This window comes from Streptopelia decaocto (assembly GCF_964273445.1).
Source record: "Streptopelia decaocto genome assembly, chromosome: 3".
Taxonomy (NCBI): Eukaryota; Metazoa; Chordata; class Aves; order Columbiformes; family Columbidae; genus Streptopelia; species Streptopelia decaocto.
The window spans coordinates 25,538,214-25,559,620 of record NC_138656.1 but is presented as its reverse complement, the minus strand read 5'-3'; the positions used below and the strand labels follow the sequence as shown (position 1 = coordinate 25,559,620).

Here is a 21,407-nt window from a genome sequence, read left to right as displayed (position 1 = left end):
AAAAATGCACATTTTTACAAGGATGTGTAGAAATACATCAATAATCCCTTTACTCAGGTGATGAAAACACACAATGTTGACTTTTCCTGTGACTGTGTAGTATGTGGAAACGAAGAAACCTTTGTATTCACAAGCCACAAAGATTCAACAGCTATGTAGCCAAAGAGTTGATATTGATTATGGGAAGGTATTTCTTTTGTACTGTGAGAATATTCTTGAGCATATTTTATATGTTCTGTAATTGTGTATAATTAAATCTTCTCAGGTAAATTTGTGAATAGGATTATTGGATTTTGACTCAGCCGTTTACAATCCTTCAGCAATCTTTTGGAGAAGATCTTGTCTTTACTCAACTGGAAAGTAATTTTAAAGAAATAAGACATTAGAAACTAAAGACATCTTATCTCTGACTAACAGTTTTGTTGGTTTTTTTTTTGTAGAACAAGGTCTTTAAAGATAATGTGCAATAAAAAAATTAGAACTTGAAACAGATTTTGAGTGTTGGTAAACTAACCCCTTTCTACTTTTTGGGCTTTGGAAGTTGAATGAGCTTTGTTAGCTGACTTGAGAGAGACAGGGCCACCAGAGAACAGAATGGAAAATCTGAGAGGTTTTGTTCCCTTCTGCCTATTTAAAAGGTGCAGCCTAATTTTTTATTTTCAGTTTTCTTGGAGGCAGAAAAAGTTCTCCCCTCAGATATTAAGTCTGTCATCTTACCTTTCTTTTTGCTACAAAACAAGTCTTTGTGTTCCACAATGTCTTACATTATGTAAGAGACAACAAGTATTTGGGGATGAAGAAGTCTCCATGATGCATGTTTTGTGCAACTGTTGTGTTAAAAGCTTGTTTTAGTGTGACATTGATGAAAGGATGTAATTTAAATGTCTCACAACTTCTTCTTTGCAGGCTAGAATAAAAAAAACATATTTCCACCACACACAGTTGTCTTATTTTTGAAAATAATGAATTTTATAATGGCTTGTTGATGCTGCGGTTGATGAAAGACTTATGATTTTACTAGTTGATTGTGGCTTCATTTCAAGATATTTACTTAGCTGCTTTCTTGTTATTTTCAATGCATATTGAATGGAAAGAGCAAAGCTGCAACTTCCCCTGGTAAATGTATTGAGTTTGAGATAGCAAAAGCAAATAGCTCTGAAATTTAACTTGGAGAAATGGAGTTGATCTGCTTGTGAAACGGAGGACCTTTTTGTATCAAAAGCAGTTGCTGAATAGGTTGGACAAATGGCGTTTTTCAGAAACCTTCACCAAAATCTGAACCTTCCCTCTGTGTCTTCTCTGGTCGACACACTTAGCAGTGCTGTGGATGATCTGACCAGTGTTGTTGGAGAAGTCGGCTACAGCGTTGCGGATACAGTAACAGAACAAGTCACAAGCATGATAAATGGCCTTCGTGCTGAAGATGAAAGCTGCAAAATACAGAATGATAAACCTGTGCAAGGGAGAGAGGAACATACACCATCTTTGACTCATTCTCAGGAAATTAATATGAAAGCGAAGAGAGATATTGCGGAACATGAAGAGACTCATTATTCTAATTCCTTAGATTATATTAATAAAGGTGGAAGTCATGATGGAGAATCTGTCCATGTCGTGGACAAAAACCAGTGCCAGTTAAAAAGCAGAGATAGTAATAGTCATTTAAGTGTTACAGAAGTACCTCAGGATTTGAAGAATGTAGGAGGACCTTTTAAAAGGGAAGCAGTAGGAGGAAACGAGTGTTTTGTAAATGATAAGTTCTTCAAGGACGGTAACCTGAGAAGTAATAATTTTACAATAGAGAAATCTGTTGAGGAACAAGATAATTGCCTACATGCAGTATCAGATAATTCCAAGAATCGCTTGCATAGAAAAACCAAACCACGGTCACCTGAAGTTGCTTTTAAGGATTCTGAAGAAGTTCACAGTGTGAAGGTTCCCCAAGATTTAGAAACAAAACTTGAAGTACAGAAGCAAAAATTATCAGACTCCAGCTTGAAGAAGACACACCATGACAGTCCCTATTGCATTAATGAACCCAAAGAAAAGAAATCTGAAGCCTTTTTTGACAGAAAAGGAAAATCTGTGTCAAAGGACGAAGACAATGTGTCAACCACAATTACAAAAACAGATAAAAAGAACAACTCAAAGAAAATAGAAAAGAATTCAAGAGCGCTATGTAGTAAGAAGACAACAGGAAAAGGTGAGGAGTCCGTCAGCAAACTGCGTTCTTCAGCCTTTCCTGAAACCTATGATACTTCCTACTTTTTTTCACCTTATTTACACATTTAATAATAGTGTTTTCTGTGGATGAAAGTAGGTCTGTATTGTCAGTGCTTCTTTCTCTAATTATGTTGGTATTTCTTGGAAGTTAATTTGTTTTTAAAGTATTGTTTAAATGAACTGAGTAATAAGTGCCTTTCTTATGTTCTAACTTTTCCTTTTCTGTATACAGTTTTTCTTACCTTCTCTGCAGTGCCTTATGTGGTTTCTGTTGAAAACTATGAATTAATTAATACTGGAAAAGAACACTTGTTCTGTGAAGGTGGTTTTTATTTTGTGTATTTAAAAAGCATTGTATAAAATGTCATAAGATGATAAGGAAAAAAGTAACTTCTGTTACATTTACATTATAGTAGATCTTCAAAATGTATTTCTGGGATATGTAAGATAGTAATTTCAAGACACAAAGCTCAATGACAAGTGGCAATTAAGTGATTTAAAATATAGAAAGAACTGAATGAGGCTTGTCTTAAGGAAAGTTGTAGTCTTACAAGGAAAACCTATGTATTGTTGATATGGATGCTGTGTGTGCCATCTTCAACATCCAATCTTAAACAATATGACAATGGGATTACCATAATAGTTCGTGAGTAAGAAATAAAACCTTGTATTTTGATGCAATTGTTTTGTGGGCCATGCAGTGAGTTTGTAGAAAGCAACACAAGCTTTTCTTGAGATACTGTTTCTGTAGAGAAATGAATAATCTCTTAATAGAAATCAGTTATGTTTGTTGTGTTGTTGTGAGTTGTGTTTTGTTTTTTTCCCCCTCAAGCATGCGAGTTTTCCCTTATCTGAAAATTTCAGTTGTTTTCTGTTTGTTTTGTTTTCTTTTTAAAATTTTCTTTAGGAGGTGGTTTCTATGTTTGTGTGATAAACTATGATTGTATATTTTATTGATGTAATACAATATTTGTAAAGGATAGTCTCTATCAAAAATGGCATTTTTAGGTCCCATGGTCAGCAAATTAATAGTTTTCAAGTTACTTGTGTTAGCTAAATAAATTAGAGTTTTTAATAAGAATGTGAATTCTCTTAGGCAAGTTTCCAGATAACATATAAAAATCAAAAGAGAAGTGTTGAGGAGAGGCATAAAACCCTGAGGATTTTTTTTTGATGTGCAGGAAGCTATTTTTTCCTAAGAACCTGAAACAGATTTGTATTGTTCATTTAAAAAATGTTTGCACGGATAGCTTGTGTTTTAACTTTAAATGAGGTTTTAAAGTCCTGTGAAGAAGTCTTGTTTCATGACTTGTAATGTTAGTATACATGCTCATTCTTTTTCTTTTATGCTAGGAACTGGAGAAAAAACATCTGGTATTACTGAGAACTGGATGCTTACAAACTTCAGTGTATTAGTAGCGACATAACTTTCAGTGTGGCTCTGAAATATGTTGCTACCATGTTTTATACTATTCCATTGTTTGTATTTTATACAGATTGATTAATAAATGTAATTTCATATTTGTTATTACATTTCTTGTGATGATAAATGATGCATCTAATACTGAAGTCTGGCACTGTGTGTTAGTCCTGGTATGTCCTGCTTTAATTATAATTGTGGTAATCGGTAGACGTTTACTAAGTGGAAGGTTTCAACGCATTGAGGGCTATATGAGATACCAAATTTTACTCTGTGTACTGGCAAAGGAGGCTCCATTTTCTGGGCAGCTTCTTGCAGTGAATCTGCTATGTCTTGCTTGATGTGACATTCTCAATAAGTGATCAGTGAAATTGAACTTGCTTCATAGCCATTCATACAATGAGAAGGAACATATCTATCAGACTTGAATTAAAATTGATAGCCTAGAGTTGAAAGATCTAGTTGCTTTTTAGCAGTCTTTTAATGCACCAGTTTTCCTATAAATACTAAATTAAGGTTATGTACACATTGCATGTAGAGCTGATAGCACCATCTGCAGTTAAGGTTTCCTGACATTTTCTATTTTACGGCCTCATTTAAGTTGCTTATAACCATGTGACAAAATTGAAATATTTGGGATGAAATTTGGCATGCTTTCTGTCAGATTTTTTATTTTTAAGCTATAGTTTAAATCTTTAGGTGTTCCCAGCTAAAGAGTATGGGAAAAACATGCTGGTTATCTGCAAAAAATACGTTGATTTCATGTCTGCTTCACTAAGATGCTTTTTCACGTTTGTTTATTGGAGTATGTGTTTGAAATGTGGGCAAATGCTTTTCCCCTGGCAGAGGTGCCCATGTTCTTCTTTGAAAAGAGATGTGAGTTTGACCAAATCGCAAATCTTTGGGAACTTTGCAAAATGCATAGTAAACGCTTATTATAATTTGCTTGTTAAATTCACTGACCATCCCATTTGCGCTCACATGCTTCATTATAGGGGTTGAAGAACAGGGTGGGTCTTATCCTGCTTTTTGATGCTTTTGGTTACTGAAGGACCTTGGAAGTTTGAACAGAGGAATTGAGAATAAACACGTCTTCTGTGAGGACAGAAACTTCCTGAACGTTACACTATGCGAATGGTAGACAGGGATTTGAAGTAGGATCCGTGACAGCTATGGCGAGAACTGATAATATTATATGAAGGTGAAGAGGCTAAGGGTGAAAGATTAAGGTTACATGAGTAGCTGGTTAGGTATAAGTAAAGAGAATATGGGATTGAAGAGATGAAGAGAATAAAGAGGTCCCCGTGACAGACCAAAACTGGGAGACTGGAGCGGGAACCTGGAGTATGGGGCTGGGAGACAGGAACTTAAGATAAGATTCTACTTGTATGCATATAACTTTGCAAAAAATGTCTGACCTAAACTTGCAGCATAGACTTTTCTATGTGAGTACCAGGGATAAACAGACCTCAAGTGGATGTGATTTTGCTCATCTACTCTAGAGGCTTACCTAAAAGTGGGAAGGACGGACCTCTGTAGTAGGAAAAGGCAAACGCTTGACTGTAAAAGAGGCCTAGATGGCTGACAGAGGTTGACTTACCTTAATTTTAAATGGCTGAATTTTGGGGAAGCTGATTCCCTCCTCTAGTCAAAATACCCAAACAGAGGAGTGAGACTGACTGGGCATGAAGACAGACACTCATGGGAGTGGAAATGCAGAGCTAGAGCTAGGACAGGGACTGAGAGGAGGGCATAAAAGCAGGGAGGGGAGAAGCGGTTCAGCGTGGCTGGATAGCATGTTAGACAATATTCCCTTGCAGAATCAGGCGCTGAAAAACAGCTTTATGGCTGTCTCAGAGCTCTACCAGTAGCAGAAATCTATTGGCAAATCGTATACCATCGGCTTGCTCACAGAGTATTGGTAATGCTGACCTTTATTGAGTTTATGTTAACTCTTCTAATGCCTGTTAGAGTCAGAGATCTACAAAACCTCTGCGTGGCTTGTTAAATTTGGACAGAATCCATTAGAAGTTTGGAAAAGGGAGGGGGAAACTTTCCCTTAACAAGTAAAAATGCAGCTGAATCTTTGACTTGTGGAAGGAAGAGATGTAGTTGGACAAAGTTGGCCACAGGAGTGGGCGTTACAGAGTAACTGGTAGAAAATAATTAACTAGACAGTTTCTTCTGTGCAATTTTTGCTGTCGCCAGATGTCTGCAATGATAACCTGCATTAATTGCGGTTATTGACAAGGGGCTGTTTGTTTTAAGTTAAATAAAATTGTGCATGCAAACATCTTTCACAAGCATTTTCCCATTTGCTACTGTGAGTTTAAGCACTACTGTCACATACACACTAGGATGATTTTGTTGTAGGCTTCTCTTTGTAAATCAGTTCCATTTCTATGTTACACTGCATGCACACAGCAAAAATCAGCTGGGAATGGAGGATCAGGAGCTGCCTTTTTGATATGTTAGGTATCCAAATGTAATGTTGCAGCAGTCTTGGATTTACTTTACATAAATTATTTTGAGCATTTTCTTACTTAACGAAAGGTTTCAAGAACTTCAGTGTGTGCTGCCTGACCTAAGTGGATCCGTTTTCTGGTGAATAAGTTTTAGAATGGATTTTTGGGGGCTTAATGATCTTTCAGTTTTTCTAGAAAATAAGAATAGTTCTCATCAACTTACAAAATCACAGAATACTTATAATTATAGCAAGACAATACTTTTAAACTATTACAGAAATTTTAATTGAAATAAATATCTTCTATGATAACCTCTTATGGTTATTTTCTTGTGTTCTGTTTTGAGCTGTAGTCGATTTGCTTTATTTTATTCAAACAGACAACTCATATATGAGTAAAGACCAGCATGGTTCATCATCTGAGAGTGAAGATGAAGCACTGGGTAAATATCATGAGGCCTTGTCTAGAACCCAGAGTTCCAGGCTGCCAGTGGTGGATGGCAGACAGCAAAAAAACTATGTATGGGAAACCAGACAAAAATATAGTCCTCTGTCTGCAGAATATGATGGATACAGTAGTGAAGCCTCAATAGATGAAGGTAAGAGTGATTTAAAAGCATTAATTTTATTCCAAATTTCGGAATGATGTTCTGGATAAGTAAGTCCTAGATGAGGACAGCTTGACTTTTAAATAGTCAATGTCTGCCAAGAAATATCCAGATATCTTTTATATTAGTGCATGCTCCAAAATATTGGCACAGACTTGTGTGTGTTTCCGGAAATACTGCAAATTATAAAATATCTTGTTATATTAAGTTTCATACAGTTTAATCATTAGTCATTTTGTTTTGGGGGGAATTTAAACTGTTTTGATTTAGGAAGGAAATGTGGCAACTCTTGATGAATTCTGTGGTATTATAAATACAAACAAGACCTATTATTCCTCTGCTGATAAGCTGTTGTTACAGCAAAGTAAATTGAATTGGTTACTGGTTACAGTGCATATGGTCATTGTGGTGTGCATTACTGGAATGTTCTGCATCTTTACTTCTCTTGAAATCACAGAAAGACATTATTACAAAGATTAAATTAATAGAAGTTTTCCATGGCGTTAAAAGTTGGATGTAAACAATGGATATTTTATTTTGTGGTATATATTTCTTGATTTTAAGTAAGGGCCTGGCATAGAGACTGAGAATTCTGCTGTCAGTATGCTTTTTTGTACTTGAAAATAGCTGCATGTGAGAACTGTATCTATAGCCATTTTCCAGCATGAAAAGTAAGGTTTGATTGAAGTTACTTCAAAGTCAGACTAATATGATGTTGTACTACAATAGGGTATTTGTTGGTCCCCCTTCAATAGGTTAAAATGCAAGGACTTCTGAGAGATTGGTATTTTCTAATAAAAAGTGGATACATTTCATTAAAAGTCTGTATTTAAATGTCCTATACAGTCCAGAAGTGCTTGATAAAAGTTACATTTTCTACTATGTGATGAAATTCAATTTTATAAAAGTCTCTTTGCCGCTGAAATTTGAAATCAGTGCATGCTTATTCGTGTTTCCAAGTTAAGGCACAAAGGACATGAAAACCATAATTGAAGTAAGTTGCAGAGTAAGAGGAATGTTTTCTGATCATCAGAAGTTTGAGTTCTTTCCTTCGCTATTAAGCTGTAGGAAGGCTGGGAGCCTGAGTTCCAGCAAATAGAGCAGGAGATGCAGAGGTGGGGTCAGGCAGTAAGAACCGATCCTTGGACACCGTGGTGGAGGACAATAACTGTGACAAGGGGTAGTAAAAGTATCATATTTGGTTTTATTTATTTTTTTTTTTTAATATATCTACTGAGATCTATCGACAGCATTGCTGGGGCAATATGAAAGAGAAGATGCTAACTTTTGGTGTGACTTCTTGTTGGGAAAGGATGGTGATGTATATTAATGGGAGATGGAAAGCGCAATTGTATTTATTAGCAAATAATACCAGATACAAACTATACAAGAAGACTACTTTCAGGTACTGAGAATGATGTATTTGTCTCTTTTCAAACTATTGAGACCACTTGCTGAAATAATCATAGAATAATTCTTGTCGGAAGGAACATTTGATGTTTCACCTGTTTCACCATTGTTCTTTTTTTTTTATCCTACCAAGTTATCTTCTCAATGAAAAGTTCTGAGTTCATCTGAGCTTTTTACTTTGGCTCTGTAAGACTTCAAAGGTGTTGTACTAGCCCGCATTTTGTGGTGGTGGTGGTGTTTGTGTGTTGGTTTTGTTGGTTGTTTTGTTGTTGTGGGTTTTTTTTGTTTTTTTTTTTTTTAATAATTGTCTTCCTTAGCATCCTCTCAGATCATAAAAGTTCATAATCCATGACTTTTATGCTCTTCTGGGGAATGAGAACTCCAGTTCTCTATGGAAATCTATATCTTGGTTAGAATCTAAGAAAAAACCCCCACTCTTTCCAAGTCCAAGTATTGCATCAGGGAAGTTACAATTATTTCCCCCTTCCTCCTTTTTTGTTTTTTTTTTTTTTTTTATCCTATTCCCAAAGATATCTGTCACCAGCTGCTATCCTTTCTCAACACTCTTTCCATTCAGGAAGCTGGCTGCATATAAAACCCATTTATGTGTATGCACACGCATATTCACTCTAAAATTAGTATGCAGATTGAATTTATTATAATGAAAGAACATTCAGAGTTTGGAAAAAACCTTTTAAAGCAAAAAACTATCAAAACATTCTGACTTAGAAAACTGTAAATTTTTAATTACCTACTTGTACAAAAGCTTTAATATTGTCAGTATTTTGCTTTTGCTGCTGCTTGTGAAACTATTCTCACATTTTACAGGGAGTGGAAAATCAGCAACGTTATTTATTTGATAGCCTGCAGTCATTCTACAGTTTTCTGCAAAATCCTTGCAAATTAGAGTGATGATTTTGTCTCATTTTTGTAATCTGTTAGTCTCAAAAAATGATGTTTGATAGTATTAAAAAGCGTTTTGTGCTATTGGACATGGCAACAGAGAAACAGCCTAGTATTTTTCACTTTTCAGTGACCTGAAGGTGGCATACTAGAATAAATAGTGTTAATACTTTTAATGTTCTTTCTAAATTATTTCAAACATAAAAGAAAGAAATTTTGCACAATAATAAGTGTGTTAGAATAGAGGAAAAGACAGTGTATGCCTTGTTATGTTATGATCATTACAGAAGGAAAGCTGCCCAACCTCAAGCTTTGATGAAAAGAGAAGATAGAAACCTAATAAAGAAAGCCTGTCATCAAAAATAAGTGAGAGGTTGGCTATTGCTAGCAAACAGTTCGTACGTATTTACAGAAAAAGCTCCAGGTGGAGAGCATCAACATCCTAGAGGTTTCAGTATAACTTTTAAAAATTGAAAGCTTTACTGTTCCTTAAACTTGGAAAATAAATCTGTAGAAGACTTGATGACATAGGAATACTGACATTGTTCATTAAATAGTTATTTTTTTTATGACTGTTGAATTATTTTTTTTGTAAGTGTAAAAGCAAATGATGGAACTATTTCTTGATTATTTGTAGTGAAGGGGGAGCAAGCAATGTATTCATATGTACTGTATTTAATGTGAGGAGCGATTGTCGGTATATTTGACTTGGTGCGCTTCTGTTTCCTCATACGTACTTCATCATTTCTACTTCTGAGACCTAAACATTTCAGCTGTACTTCCAGCTTAAGGCACCAATCAGTCCAATGTTGAGCAGGGCTTGATAGTGTTGCAGCGAAGTGCTGAGAAGTGAGAATTCATTTTGTCTCATTTCTGTTTCCACTATGGTTATTGCTAGTAAATCAGCCTCTGATGATATCATTAAAAATTCCATCAGAGGTAGAGTAATATCAGAAATGAAAATGATATTTCGTTTTTGGAAAATCCTGTGTTATTTTCTCTTCAGCAGTTAATCTCTATCACATGTATCTTGCAACAGTGTGCTGTGTGTTTTCAAAGGAGTCAATAAACAGTTTGACTAATAACTGTTTGCTCTGCACTTTAATCTTCATTTTTAAAATTTCAGAGAAAAAAATATAATCTTGTCTTTATTAATACACCCTGGAGGCTTTGCTTGCATTACTAACAACATGCATAATAATATGTTTTCATTACTAAGACCATCATAATTTCTGATCATATTATTTAAGGTTCACTTATTATCAAATACCTGCTTAGTTTATTATCTGTTTTCTGGCTGCATGCCCCTAAAACTATTTTATTCTGAAACCTGAAAATGCGTGTGGCATGTTTTCACATCATTCTTTTCTCCTCTAGATGGCCATATTAATCTTTCTTTTCAGCATATTTATATAGAACTGGCGTTACATTTTTTTACAATGTTTTTAGTAGTTAAATGAAGAAAGCAATGTACTTTTTGGGTTTCCTTGGTGTATTGTGGTAATGGGATGTTCCAGGAGCACTTCAGTTCATCCTGTGAGGTTTAGGTTTTAAAATTGGGTTACAATTATCTGCGTGTGACCAGTGTCTGATCCACTTCATGTATTTGTGTAGTACATTTGATGGACTCAAGATTTTGGTGAGTTACAATGTATATTTTAAATAAAAAAACCCTGTGCTTAGATGCAAGTATTTCTAGACTCTGACCTCTTGTAAATAGGTAACTTTTTCAATAAGCTCCTCATGAACAGGCTTAATTACAGAGTATCTCTAAAGGAAAGTCTAGTTCATTAGAAAATCAAGATGATGACGAATGTCATAATGAAAATGGTACAGAATGGCAAACTAAATGGTACAGATGGCAAAGTAAAATGGGTCAGAAGATAGGTTTACACCCAAAATTTCCAGCTTCTGCACAAATGACTTAAAACTGTTGATCGCAGAACAGAGAAATCTGTATAACTGCAGTATTTCTTGACATCTATATGTGGTCTTAATCCAGTACCTGGCCCTAGGCCCAGAGTCCTAGGGTCAGCTCGAAGTTTTAAGTCTTATTTTTGCCAGTAATATTACTTGTGTTCTTTCTCATGTATTTTCTCCTGTTTTTTCCTTTTCCCTGATACATCTCCTATTGTAACTTCCATTGTTTATGATTTGTGTCCTACTTCTTGTGTTACTCCACACCATTTAAAATGCTCCTATTATCCTGTTAAATATGTAGCATTGACTTCATGTGCTCAAGTTATTTGTATTATCTTGGAAGAGGGGAAGAATATAGTCTGTGATATTACAAGTCTGTTTCAGAAAATAAAGGGAGGGGAAAAATAACCCAACAACACAACACTAGAAAAGCAAAAATAACAACATAAGGTAATTCTTCTAACAAGGATGTTATTAATTGAAATAGTGATCTATATAAGGAAGTGTACAAACTTTAAATTCAAAATTGTCATTATTCTTTGTACTTTGGTAATTGGAATTATTTATTAGTATCTGTGTTGGTCGTGATCTTAAATGGACCATGCTTTCCAAACAACTTAAATTTTTTAAAAATGTACAATGATATTAAACTAGCCTCTTTGTCTCTAATAGTGGCTAGTTCTGAACTTTAAAAACTCAAGCATTATACAGGCAAGTTGTCGTGTCTGTTATATCTAGAAGCTTCATAGGCAAGTACAAAATATTTTCTTTAAGGAAGCAGTCCCTTAAATTACTAAACATTGAAGTTTTTAAACTTAGAAATGTTAGGGTAAATATATTGAAATTAGAGATTGGCAGGAAGATGTCAAAAACTGGAGGTTGCTATTGAAATGAACATTCCCTGAATCCGTTGAAATGAGAAAGGTATAAGAGGGGAAGAAAACATTCTGTGTTTTTATAGTTAATTTGTGATGTTTTTTAAAGCTTGTCTTGCCAAATCACCTCTTTAACAGCTGTGCAAAATTCCAGATTAGCAAGCAAGCAAGGGGAATTGATCCCAGTTCTGAGGCGAAGTGACATCGTGATGGAAAAAGCAGTACGCTCTCTTGCTTACTTAGCATACTAAGATGTACTTTATTTAGCTATAGTTTACCAGCTTGGTACAACCACAGGTTCCATCTCCAGCCTGTTTTCAAGTCTTTTTCTGACTTCTCAGTTGATAAAGCCCCATGGTGGAAGGCACGTTTGTTCAGAGGCTCTATTTCTGAGATTGGCCCAAGTGCCTTACATTTCACAAGGTTTTTTGGAAACATATGGAAGCACTAAAAGACTGCAGTGAGAAAACATAAGTTCTCTTAAATGAGAATCTGCTGCTCTAGCAGGCATATGCTACTGGATTTTATCCATCTTTTCCATATTGTGAAGGTAGAATATGATGTTATTTTTGTAGTTTATCTTCTCCACTTTTATTCTACTCTAGGCTTTCGGCACTTTCTGTTGATGTGTCTGTTGGACATATGTTTGCCTTGCTCCTCGGTGTCAATCTTTGCACGTGAAGGCGACTGTTCTTCTGCAATCTCTTGGATGGGATTCTTTATGCAGCTTTTTGCCTCATCTTTCTCTGTTGTTAGTTTTCATGTCTTGGTAAAAGTCTCTTTACTGAACTACTTGAAGTACATAGATTTTATTTCAGAATCTTCCCAACATAAACACCAAAGGCTCTTTCATAAGCACCTCAAAACTGGTACACAGGTAAATCTCTCCACTTTGTTAAAGCAACCTGGGGACGTTTTCCTCTGTAAATAACCTTCTGTGAAGCAGGATCCTACTTCTTTGGACTTGTCAAGCTAAGATGAAAGCCACTGGACAGGCTGAGAGAGGAAGAGTGGATCTCTCAGTGAATCCCATGAATATTATAAATTTTCCAGTTTAGTTTCTGTCATTATTCGTTGCATATAAGCAGGTGTATTTGCAATCCAAGTGTGAATAAAGACTTACTGGTTCTAAAGTATGGAGTGAGGGCCTCAGTATGGTTGTGTTGTGTTCAGCAAAATAAGGCCAGAAAGTTTTCTCAAAATTGGTCTATCTATCTGAGACTGCAAATAAGATGTAGCTGTTAACACCTCGTGAATACATGTAACTTTCTATTTAGCTATAGCTTTATTCAGCATGACTGTAGATAAGGGTAGCAGCAAACAATCATTGAAGCTTAAAGAACATTTTTAAAAGAAGGGCCTAGGCCTCATATTTCTTCTGAAACCGTTTTATTTTTCAGCGAATAGTGTTCAATTGTATTGATTTTTGACGAAGAAGATAGTTTATGTGCAATAAGAGCTATGAACTAGTATTCAGACTGGAAGACTGATAGCTCAGTTGAATACTAGATCATTACTTAAATAATTATTTCTCTTCTTTTTCTTTTAATGCTCTTTAAATAAATTAATTAGAAATACAATGGAAAGAGTATTTAGGATGAAGTTGGCCACCCAGTTTTCATTGATGTGTCTCTATCAGGTTACCTCTGAGATTTGTCTGGTATAATACCCACTGGAAGAATTTTATCTTTTAGGCCTGCAGCTTTGGATAGACCTAGGCCTTCAAATAGTAACGTTCATCAAGACATTTTAAAAGTGTCTTCAGTAAAGCCACTTAAGACAAGTTTTAAGTAATCTTCAGAGCAGTATTTCCCAAATGTTTCAGAGTGTATTTTGAAGGCTGAGTCATGTTACATCTAGGAGATATTTTAGATATTCATAGTTGTGCATGTCAGCTGACAGTGCTTGTATACTATCGATTGATACAATTCTTGATGCACTTTTTAGAGATTTTTGGGGAGAGAAAAATGGGATTTTTAAAAATTATGATATTTATTCAGTTGATCCAGCTTCCTTATGCTTCTTTTCTATTGTGTTGGCAGCTACCCTAGACACTTTTTATTTGAAGAGTAATTTAAGATCTTCATGTAGTACAGTAGAAAGTGCAATGATGCAGTACTAATGATACACATAATCAGGAATCAGGACTTTGTATGTGCCTCCTATTTATAGGTAAATAGCAGTGAGTTTTCCTTGGCTCTAAGCCCTTAAAAATTGGAGAAAGATAATTTATTGTGCTTTTGAAGCCTCTGGGGAGTGTGGCAGTTCAACAATAGCTATATCAAGGGAATGTTTTAACGATAGTTTTGTGTACTACAAAAGATACTTTTGTAACTCAAGGAGCTGCAAGATACTGTTCAGGGCTAACTTGATTTGGATTGTTTTCTGCTTAATTTCTCAGATGCTGTCAGGTTTGGGGTTTTTTTGTGTGTGTTTGTTTTTTTGTTTGCTTGTTTTTGTTTTTAACTCTTGCCGGGCTGGGGGGGAACACCAACAAAGTATCTTCCTAATGCATTATGGCACTATTATTCTATAATAGTGGAAGACAGTTCTGTTAAGTATTTGAAATGATTTTGTTTTTCCCAAAAATATAGCCAACTGAGCATTGCCGAGACTAAGGTGATTTGAAGAGTAACTTTTGCTCTGTCTTTTATTCAGTTTTACAGAATTCAGATCTTTTTTACTACCCAAGACAGTGTTACCCTTTATCTTTTGAAAAGTTCCTAATAGCAAGGAGCTTTTCATGGAAGTTATTCACATATTAGGCTATAATTATGTTGTGGTTATGTTTCTTTATCTGCGTGAATGGCAGACAAGCATAGTGGTAACAGAGTCTGAAGACCTGGAATGGAGAGAATTCACAGATGGAGTAGAAAGTACATGTGTAATTCAATATTATTATTGTAATTTTCTTGAGGAATATTACAGAGGTGGCAAGACGTAAATATGGAATTTAAATGCAAAGGAGATCTGTGTCTGAATTTAAACACAGTTTGGAAGAAAATGGAGTTACATTGAGAACTTGTGAGTTGAAAAGCTAGATAAGTTGTGCACAGTAAGTATCTTGTCAACCAAAGGAAACACATGAAAGTGCTTGATAGAATGAATTTGAATAATACTGAAGTTATGGATTTACCCTGTGATTAGCAGCAGAGTTGCTGGCGAAAGATGATGTTAAAGCGTGCATGTCATCTACTGCTGAGAGAAGAAAACTAGTAGCAAAACTCTAAGTCTGTGATGATGATAAGATTTTCATCAGAAAAATTCCTTTTCCAGCTAGACCAACTCCAAAGAGGAAGAAAACCTGTCCTCCTGTGGGAAAGGGCTTTTTTTCCTGATGTGCACAAGTAAGCCAAGCAGTCTCACAAATTAGGTTCCTCCTGCCAGCATTTTGAAGTCTTTGAAGAGATACCCTTTGCACTGATGTGAAGGCTTTGAAGAAAGTCACCCTTAGCTATGTGATGTCTCTGAAGTGATGTAAATCATACATTAATAATTACAGGAAAGTTCCCATTTTGTTGTAAACTTACTATTTTAATAAGTAATCTATTTGAATCTGGAATTTATGAAAGGATCAGGATCTGTCATTATCTGGGAAAAGTGCATGTATATATTTGTGGCTGAAATAGTTCCTTGTGGCATTGTATTTGATACAGATGTTCCACATTAATAAAATGTAGAACTGATTTAAGACATAAGCACAAGGTCCAGTACTATATCAGCAAAGAAGATCATTCCATGATGAACCAAGCACCTTTGCTGATTCTGAGGTTTCCCATTGAAAACTGGGTATTTCTTTTATTAATATGATGTAAAAGCTATTGGATAGGGGTGTTCTTTTTTCTTGGTATTATGGTAATATCTAGTGTTATAGGGAAGCAGTTTCTTTGATCTTTGTGCACATAGACCATGAGACATGTCTTGTTCTGAAAGACTCCCAGAGAATACAAAAGAAGGCATAGTTCTCATTAATTGCAACCATAATTGCAGAGATCCCATGGCCTATCATGGAATGAGTGAGTGAGAAACAGGATCAAACAGTAGGCTGGAGATCTCTGTATAGATATTTGTTATGTGCATTGGAAAAAGGGATTTTACCCTGTGTACAGCCAGTAGCGTACTTACCTGCTGAGAATAGTCGTGCTGCTTGGTCAGCAGAATGGAGCAGTACTTGTTTTTATTTCTTATGCTTACATATCATTATTACAACTTTATATAAGAATATAGCAATAGACGAGTTTATCAGTTGTTCCTCCATAGTGCCTGTGGATAAATGGATCATTCTTCTTAGCTTTAAATGTTAAAAGATTTTTAACTCTAATTTGAGACTAATGTTTATGTCCCAGTTGTGCTTTTTCCCCTAGATTAAAGACCAGTTACTGTTAGGACTGTTTTTTTATAATCCGATTGCATTACATTTTAACCATCTCATTGGTAAAAGAAGAACAATGGGTAGTTTTTATAAATGAACTCTTTTTGCTTTGTTACCTAGTCAGTGTAGATAATTTTCCTTATTTACACATCTCTATTTTGTAGACATGCTGTAACTATATCATAAGTATTCTCTTGGAATTACTCAATGACTATTTTGTCCTTCTACAAGATGAACAATGTTACCATTTTTATCTAATAACATGTATTTTATTGTTAAGATTACTATTTTCATAGCTACTTCAATTGTGGATATTATTTATTGGGACTGTATTGTATCTGAGTAAACAACATGAAATTGTATCTGTGGCTTCTGTGAAAGCAAAGATCTGTATTTTTTTTTTTCCTTTTTAAAATAAGCTCTTATGTGCTACTTAAAACAGTTCTGTGTTATAAAGTTATCCTAAATTTTAGGAATTATTGGAATATTTTCCTTGGAGGGAAGGGTAAGCATAATATGCTTATACAACTTGAAGTCTTTGTGTTTTTTTGGTTTGGGTGTGGGTTGGTGGGTTTTTTTGTTTGTTTGGGGTTTTTTTGTTTTGTGTTTTTGGTGTTTTTTGGTGTTTTGTTTTTTTTTTTTAGGGGTAGAGGCTTGGGTTTCTTTGTTTGCAATTACTTTTCTTTCACTGTATTTAGAAGTGAGCTGGAAATAGATCTGTAGCTGGTGTAATTGCCAGGCTTCTGGTCATTTGAGTGTGGCTGAAGGTTTTCTGCTGTGATGGAATCATGGTCTCATGAAAGCACATAGGAAAACTCAAAGGGAAAATTATTTTATTATGGAAATTCTCATTCTGTTCCTTTGAGAGAAGCTGGCAGACATGCTCAACTGGGTATAAGATTTTCTGTGTGGAGTCACCTATCCCCAGTTCAATTAAAGCTTGATCTTTAAATTTGTAAATAGAAAATCTTGCTACATTCACCTTTCACACCACTTTATAGTCTACCAGCATGTGTTTTTATGTATATGTTTGTGTATTTTGCTTAAAAACAAACAAACAAAAAACCACAAACCTACCCAGCTCTCTATTTGAAACCTTTGGGCTTATTCTTTTTGAACCTTTCTAAATTTTGTTCTTAAAGGTGTTTTTTGAAAAATATACCGTTATCATGATTTTCTATTTGTTTTAATTTTTAAAGAAGTTTTCTGACATTCCTTTGCAAATATATCAATTTGTCAGATAAAGGTTAAAAATTAGATAGGTTTTATTCATGTTAAAGTCACACCCAGCTTATTTCAAGGCAGCTTTGACTTAGAGTTGCAAGCCTGAGGATATTGATTTGAATTATGCATGACTGTCTGGTATGCAGTTCCATTAGCCTGCTGGATGGATAATGTAAACATGTTCAGAATTTTAAGTATCCTATATGAGCGGCAGGTTAAAAATAGAGCTGATAAGAGCATGTGTATCTGAAAAATCCAAATCTTGGAGAATGAAGCTACAAAAGGTTCATCTCTTCAAGAGACTGACTTCAGGTGTGATTTTCTTTTATTTGAAAATGCTCAGTCCGAACAAATACAGCTTATGTATGTGACTTAAACAGGTGACATGATTACTGTTGTTTACTGCAAAGACTTGACATCTGTACCAGAAGAAACACTTGTAACCTAAAGGTCAGGGCCAACTTTGCATCTTTTGGCAAAAAAGAGAGGCAGCATCTGTTCTTGTTTAAGTTGGTCAAGATTAACACTAGTGATTAGACTAATTTATTTGTATCTTCACGGAATCTTGTTTAGAATGTTGCTTGATTTTGCTTGAACTTCCCATGGCTTCCAGTATCTCATAGTTCCTGTTGGTTTGGTTATCCCTATATTTCAGCAGTTGTAGTTTGGTGGTAGGTGTGATGCCTTTTGAAACTTTGTTTTTAAATCCCTGGCACTAAAATCGCTGTATTAATACGATATAAAACAGATAGTGTCTCTTTAGAATTTTGTCCAGGATCCTGTGATTTTTAACAGGAAAAAAAAAAACCACTCTGAAATGAAAAGTCCGATGCCATCTCTATGTTACATTTTATTAAGATTTATTATACTTCAAAGTGTTTCTGTTGTATATGTAGCAATGTGGCAATTTGATGAGTTAAGTAAAAATCAGCATAATGTACTGCACTTGTTTTCAAGATCTGATAGATACAAACCAGAAGACTAGTTTAATATTGCATTGATTTGTAACCACCTTCTCAGAATTATTTTGCTTGGAGTGCTTAATATTTGACTGAGTTATATTCTGTACATAGTGCCAGAAAAGAACTCTTTTTATGTTATGAGAATAACGAGGGAGAATAATGCTGTATTTTCCCTGGACTTTATGGTGTTTATTTGCTTACGTCTTAGTATAGAAATAATCACATAAGAATTTGCAAGTACAGTATGACTTAAAAGCTCTTCTTGAAGATGAAGTTGATTGTACTGCTCTGACGTATTTTTTTTTTCTTTTCCTGTCATATATTGGATCATGAATTGTATGTCCACACAAAATCTGGCCAATAGGTAATGCTTGAGTAGGTCTGGTAAAATTTGAAAAGGTGTTTTGAGTTTATGGTCTTTTTCCCTTGTAACTGAGCAATAATTAATCTGTTAAGAGAGCAGTGTCTAAAGCTCTTCTTCAGAGAAACTCACCGTCATGCGGGATCGTGGCTGTTGTCTTTGGCTGTTTGCAGAGCAAAATTCCTTTCACTGGCATGAGAACCACTGCTCTTAATCATCTGCTTTTCCTGGTGCCATTTCCTTCCTTTTAACAAGAAGGGGCTTTAAAAAGAAAAACAAATATTTGGAAATAAAACCAGTAGTTGTCATTAGTGTTAGAGGCAGTCTATTGGCCTCAGAGCTGTAGGGAACAATCGTTGCTATTTCCAGACGACTTTGAGATCCTGCAGAGGAAGGACATAAGAACTCATTTTATGAAGGATGGTAACAATGGTAGTTATTTGTTAAAAAATACTAGTTGGCACCTTAGTCCTACTCAGAGAGGAACGGGGCATCTCTTGTGTGCTTTTGTGCGCAGTGCAGATAATCCAGGAGAATATTACACAGAGGAGAAATGAAAGGATAGCATGTGTAACAGTGAATGTAACGGCAGGAGTACACAGCCATTGCGTGGTTCCAACACAGAACTACAGAACTACTAATATTTTGATAATACAGATGACTTACCATAAATACCACAAGGTAACAGTCAATTTTGAGTTCCTTTTCATTGTTCTCTAGCTTTCAGTAACTTTTAAAAGAAATTTATAGGAAAAAAAGTGATGTTTATTTCTAGTTGGATGTTTACCGTAGAAACATTATGTGGATCTTTTTTGTCCCCAAAAGAAAGCATTATAATCTAGGCAATTTAAAGTTAAATTTAAAAGTTAAAAGAAATGCATCTTATGAAATACATGTGAATGTAAGTCTACCCTCCAGTGACACTGTTAGAAAAATGAAGATATTTAATATGTCTTTATTTCATATGTGCTTGTGGAAAACCTATCAGAATTATACAGATATTTCATGATCTTAATATAAACAAGTGTAAGAGTTTGTTTTTTATGTGTCAGTGGCTCCGATATTATGCTTCAAAAATCTCTGTGTTTTAAAGCAAGGCTGAGCTTGTGCATATGAGCAAGCCAGGTTAAGTTTTTTGTTTAGTGTTTTGCTGTAATAAGTTTAGGTAACTGAAGAAAAGAGGCAAGAATATAATTTTCTTACCCAATCTTCTCTGGCTCTCTAAGTCTTAGTTGCTTTTGTGACACTTATTTATGTAGTTGATACCTTTCCAATGATTCAATGCATTGAAAGGTGGGAGGTGGCCCTGAATGATTCTATCTCTAGTTCCTATTACAATAATTTATTTTTCCTTCTGGTTAGTCCCCTTTACTTCCCATACATTAATTCGGATTATGTTAGTATCGGCACTTGGGTTTTGAATCCTGTGTAAATTTTGCTGAGTGGGAGCGAGTCTTTTTTTAAGAGGAGGTCGGAATACAGAAACATAAAGGGAAAATCAGTTTACTAACTGCCCTCTTCTTCACTGATGAGTACAAATTATTCCCAGCTTGTTGGAATGCAATTTGCATTTGAAAATGCCCATAATAAATTGGTATAAAGAGGTCTAACAATTTCTGTTTAAGGGAGTTCTATTTATTCTGGTTTATGCGTAATCTCAGAGTTGCACGCAATGGTTCTGCACCTCCTTTCTGAAATGCTTGCTTGAAATTTGCTGCATTTTACGTCTTCAGTGAGGTATATTGATAGAGAAACACTTAAAGTCTGTCAGCTCATAGTAAATAGCAAACTCAGAATGATGTACTCCTTTTTTAATTTTAACACCATTTCAGGGTTGATCAGGTTAAATCATTTTATGTCTGCACCTTTTTTTCATTCTGTTTTCCTCAAGCAGAAGTGCTGGATTTCAGATCGAAAAGAACGTGCTTGCTTATTTCATTACAAATGTTAGCATATGGCATACCTCGTTTTTTTGAGAGGGTAGGGGGGTGAAGAACACTTCCAAGGGGTTAGATATTCATCCTGTATAGATGGCTCAGATTCCTACTGTGTCAGTTTTCTGGTGTTTGATAAGGCACACAAAGCAGTTGTGGGAGAAAGCATATCACTTGTATCCATGGTAACTCGAATGATACTTTGGAACTCAAAAGGATAGAATAAGCCAGAGTAATAGGTCTCATTATGAGGGCAAAATACATAAAAGGTTCAGGCATATGCTTTTAATTAGTTGCCAAAAATAACTAGAATCAGAGACGATGCAATGAAACAATAATTCTTAGTGTTAGAAACAGGCAACATTTGAAATCTAAATATGTGCTTAACTGAAAGGCTTTTATCTTACCATCTTCTGGGTATTCGGTCCATGCATACTAATACATTTGCTACGGTTTCTTAATCATGCTTAGGACATGAGAGCACACGCTGATAAAAGCTCATGCAAGTCTCACATGAGTACAAGTTTCCAAAGTTCCATAGTGATGTTAATTCTCATGGCTGTGATGCAGCTTCTTATGAATAGCATGTGCAAAGCATTCTCATATGTTTTACAAGTGCATTGCTGGAAAAATAAATGTAACGAGTGCTTCTATGGAGAAATCATTAAAAAAAATGATTGAAAATGCAGATTAGTTTGAGATCGAAGATACAGTATTTTTCAGAGTAAGTC

General features: G+C 35.1%; 1 protein-coding gene across 1 annotated transcript in view; it reads left to right on the top strand.

The window, feature by feature from the left end:
* Positions 1 to 1,214: 1,214 nt before the first annotated feature.
* The window catches only part of SYT14 (synaptotagmin 14), a 57,367-nt gene continuing 37,174 nt past the window's right edge, over positions 1,215 to 21,407 (top strand). Inside the window, exons 1-2 of the mRNA XM_082047991.1 lie at positions 1,215 to 2,203; positions 6,488 to 6,706. Coding sequence (XP_081904117.1) covers positions 1,246 to 2,203; positions 6,488 to 6,706 — 1,177 coding nt within the window. The 5' untranslated portion in view covers positions 1,215 to 1,245. The remainder of the gene's footprint in view (positions 2,204 to 6,487; positions 6,707 to 21,407) is intronic.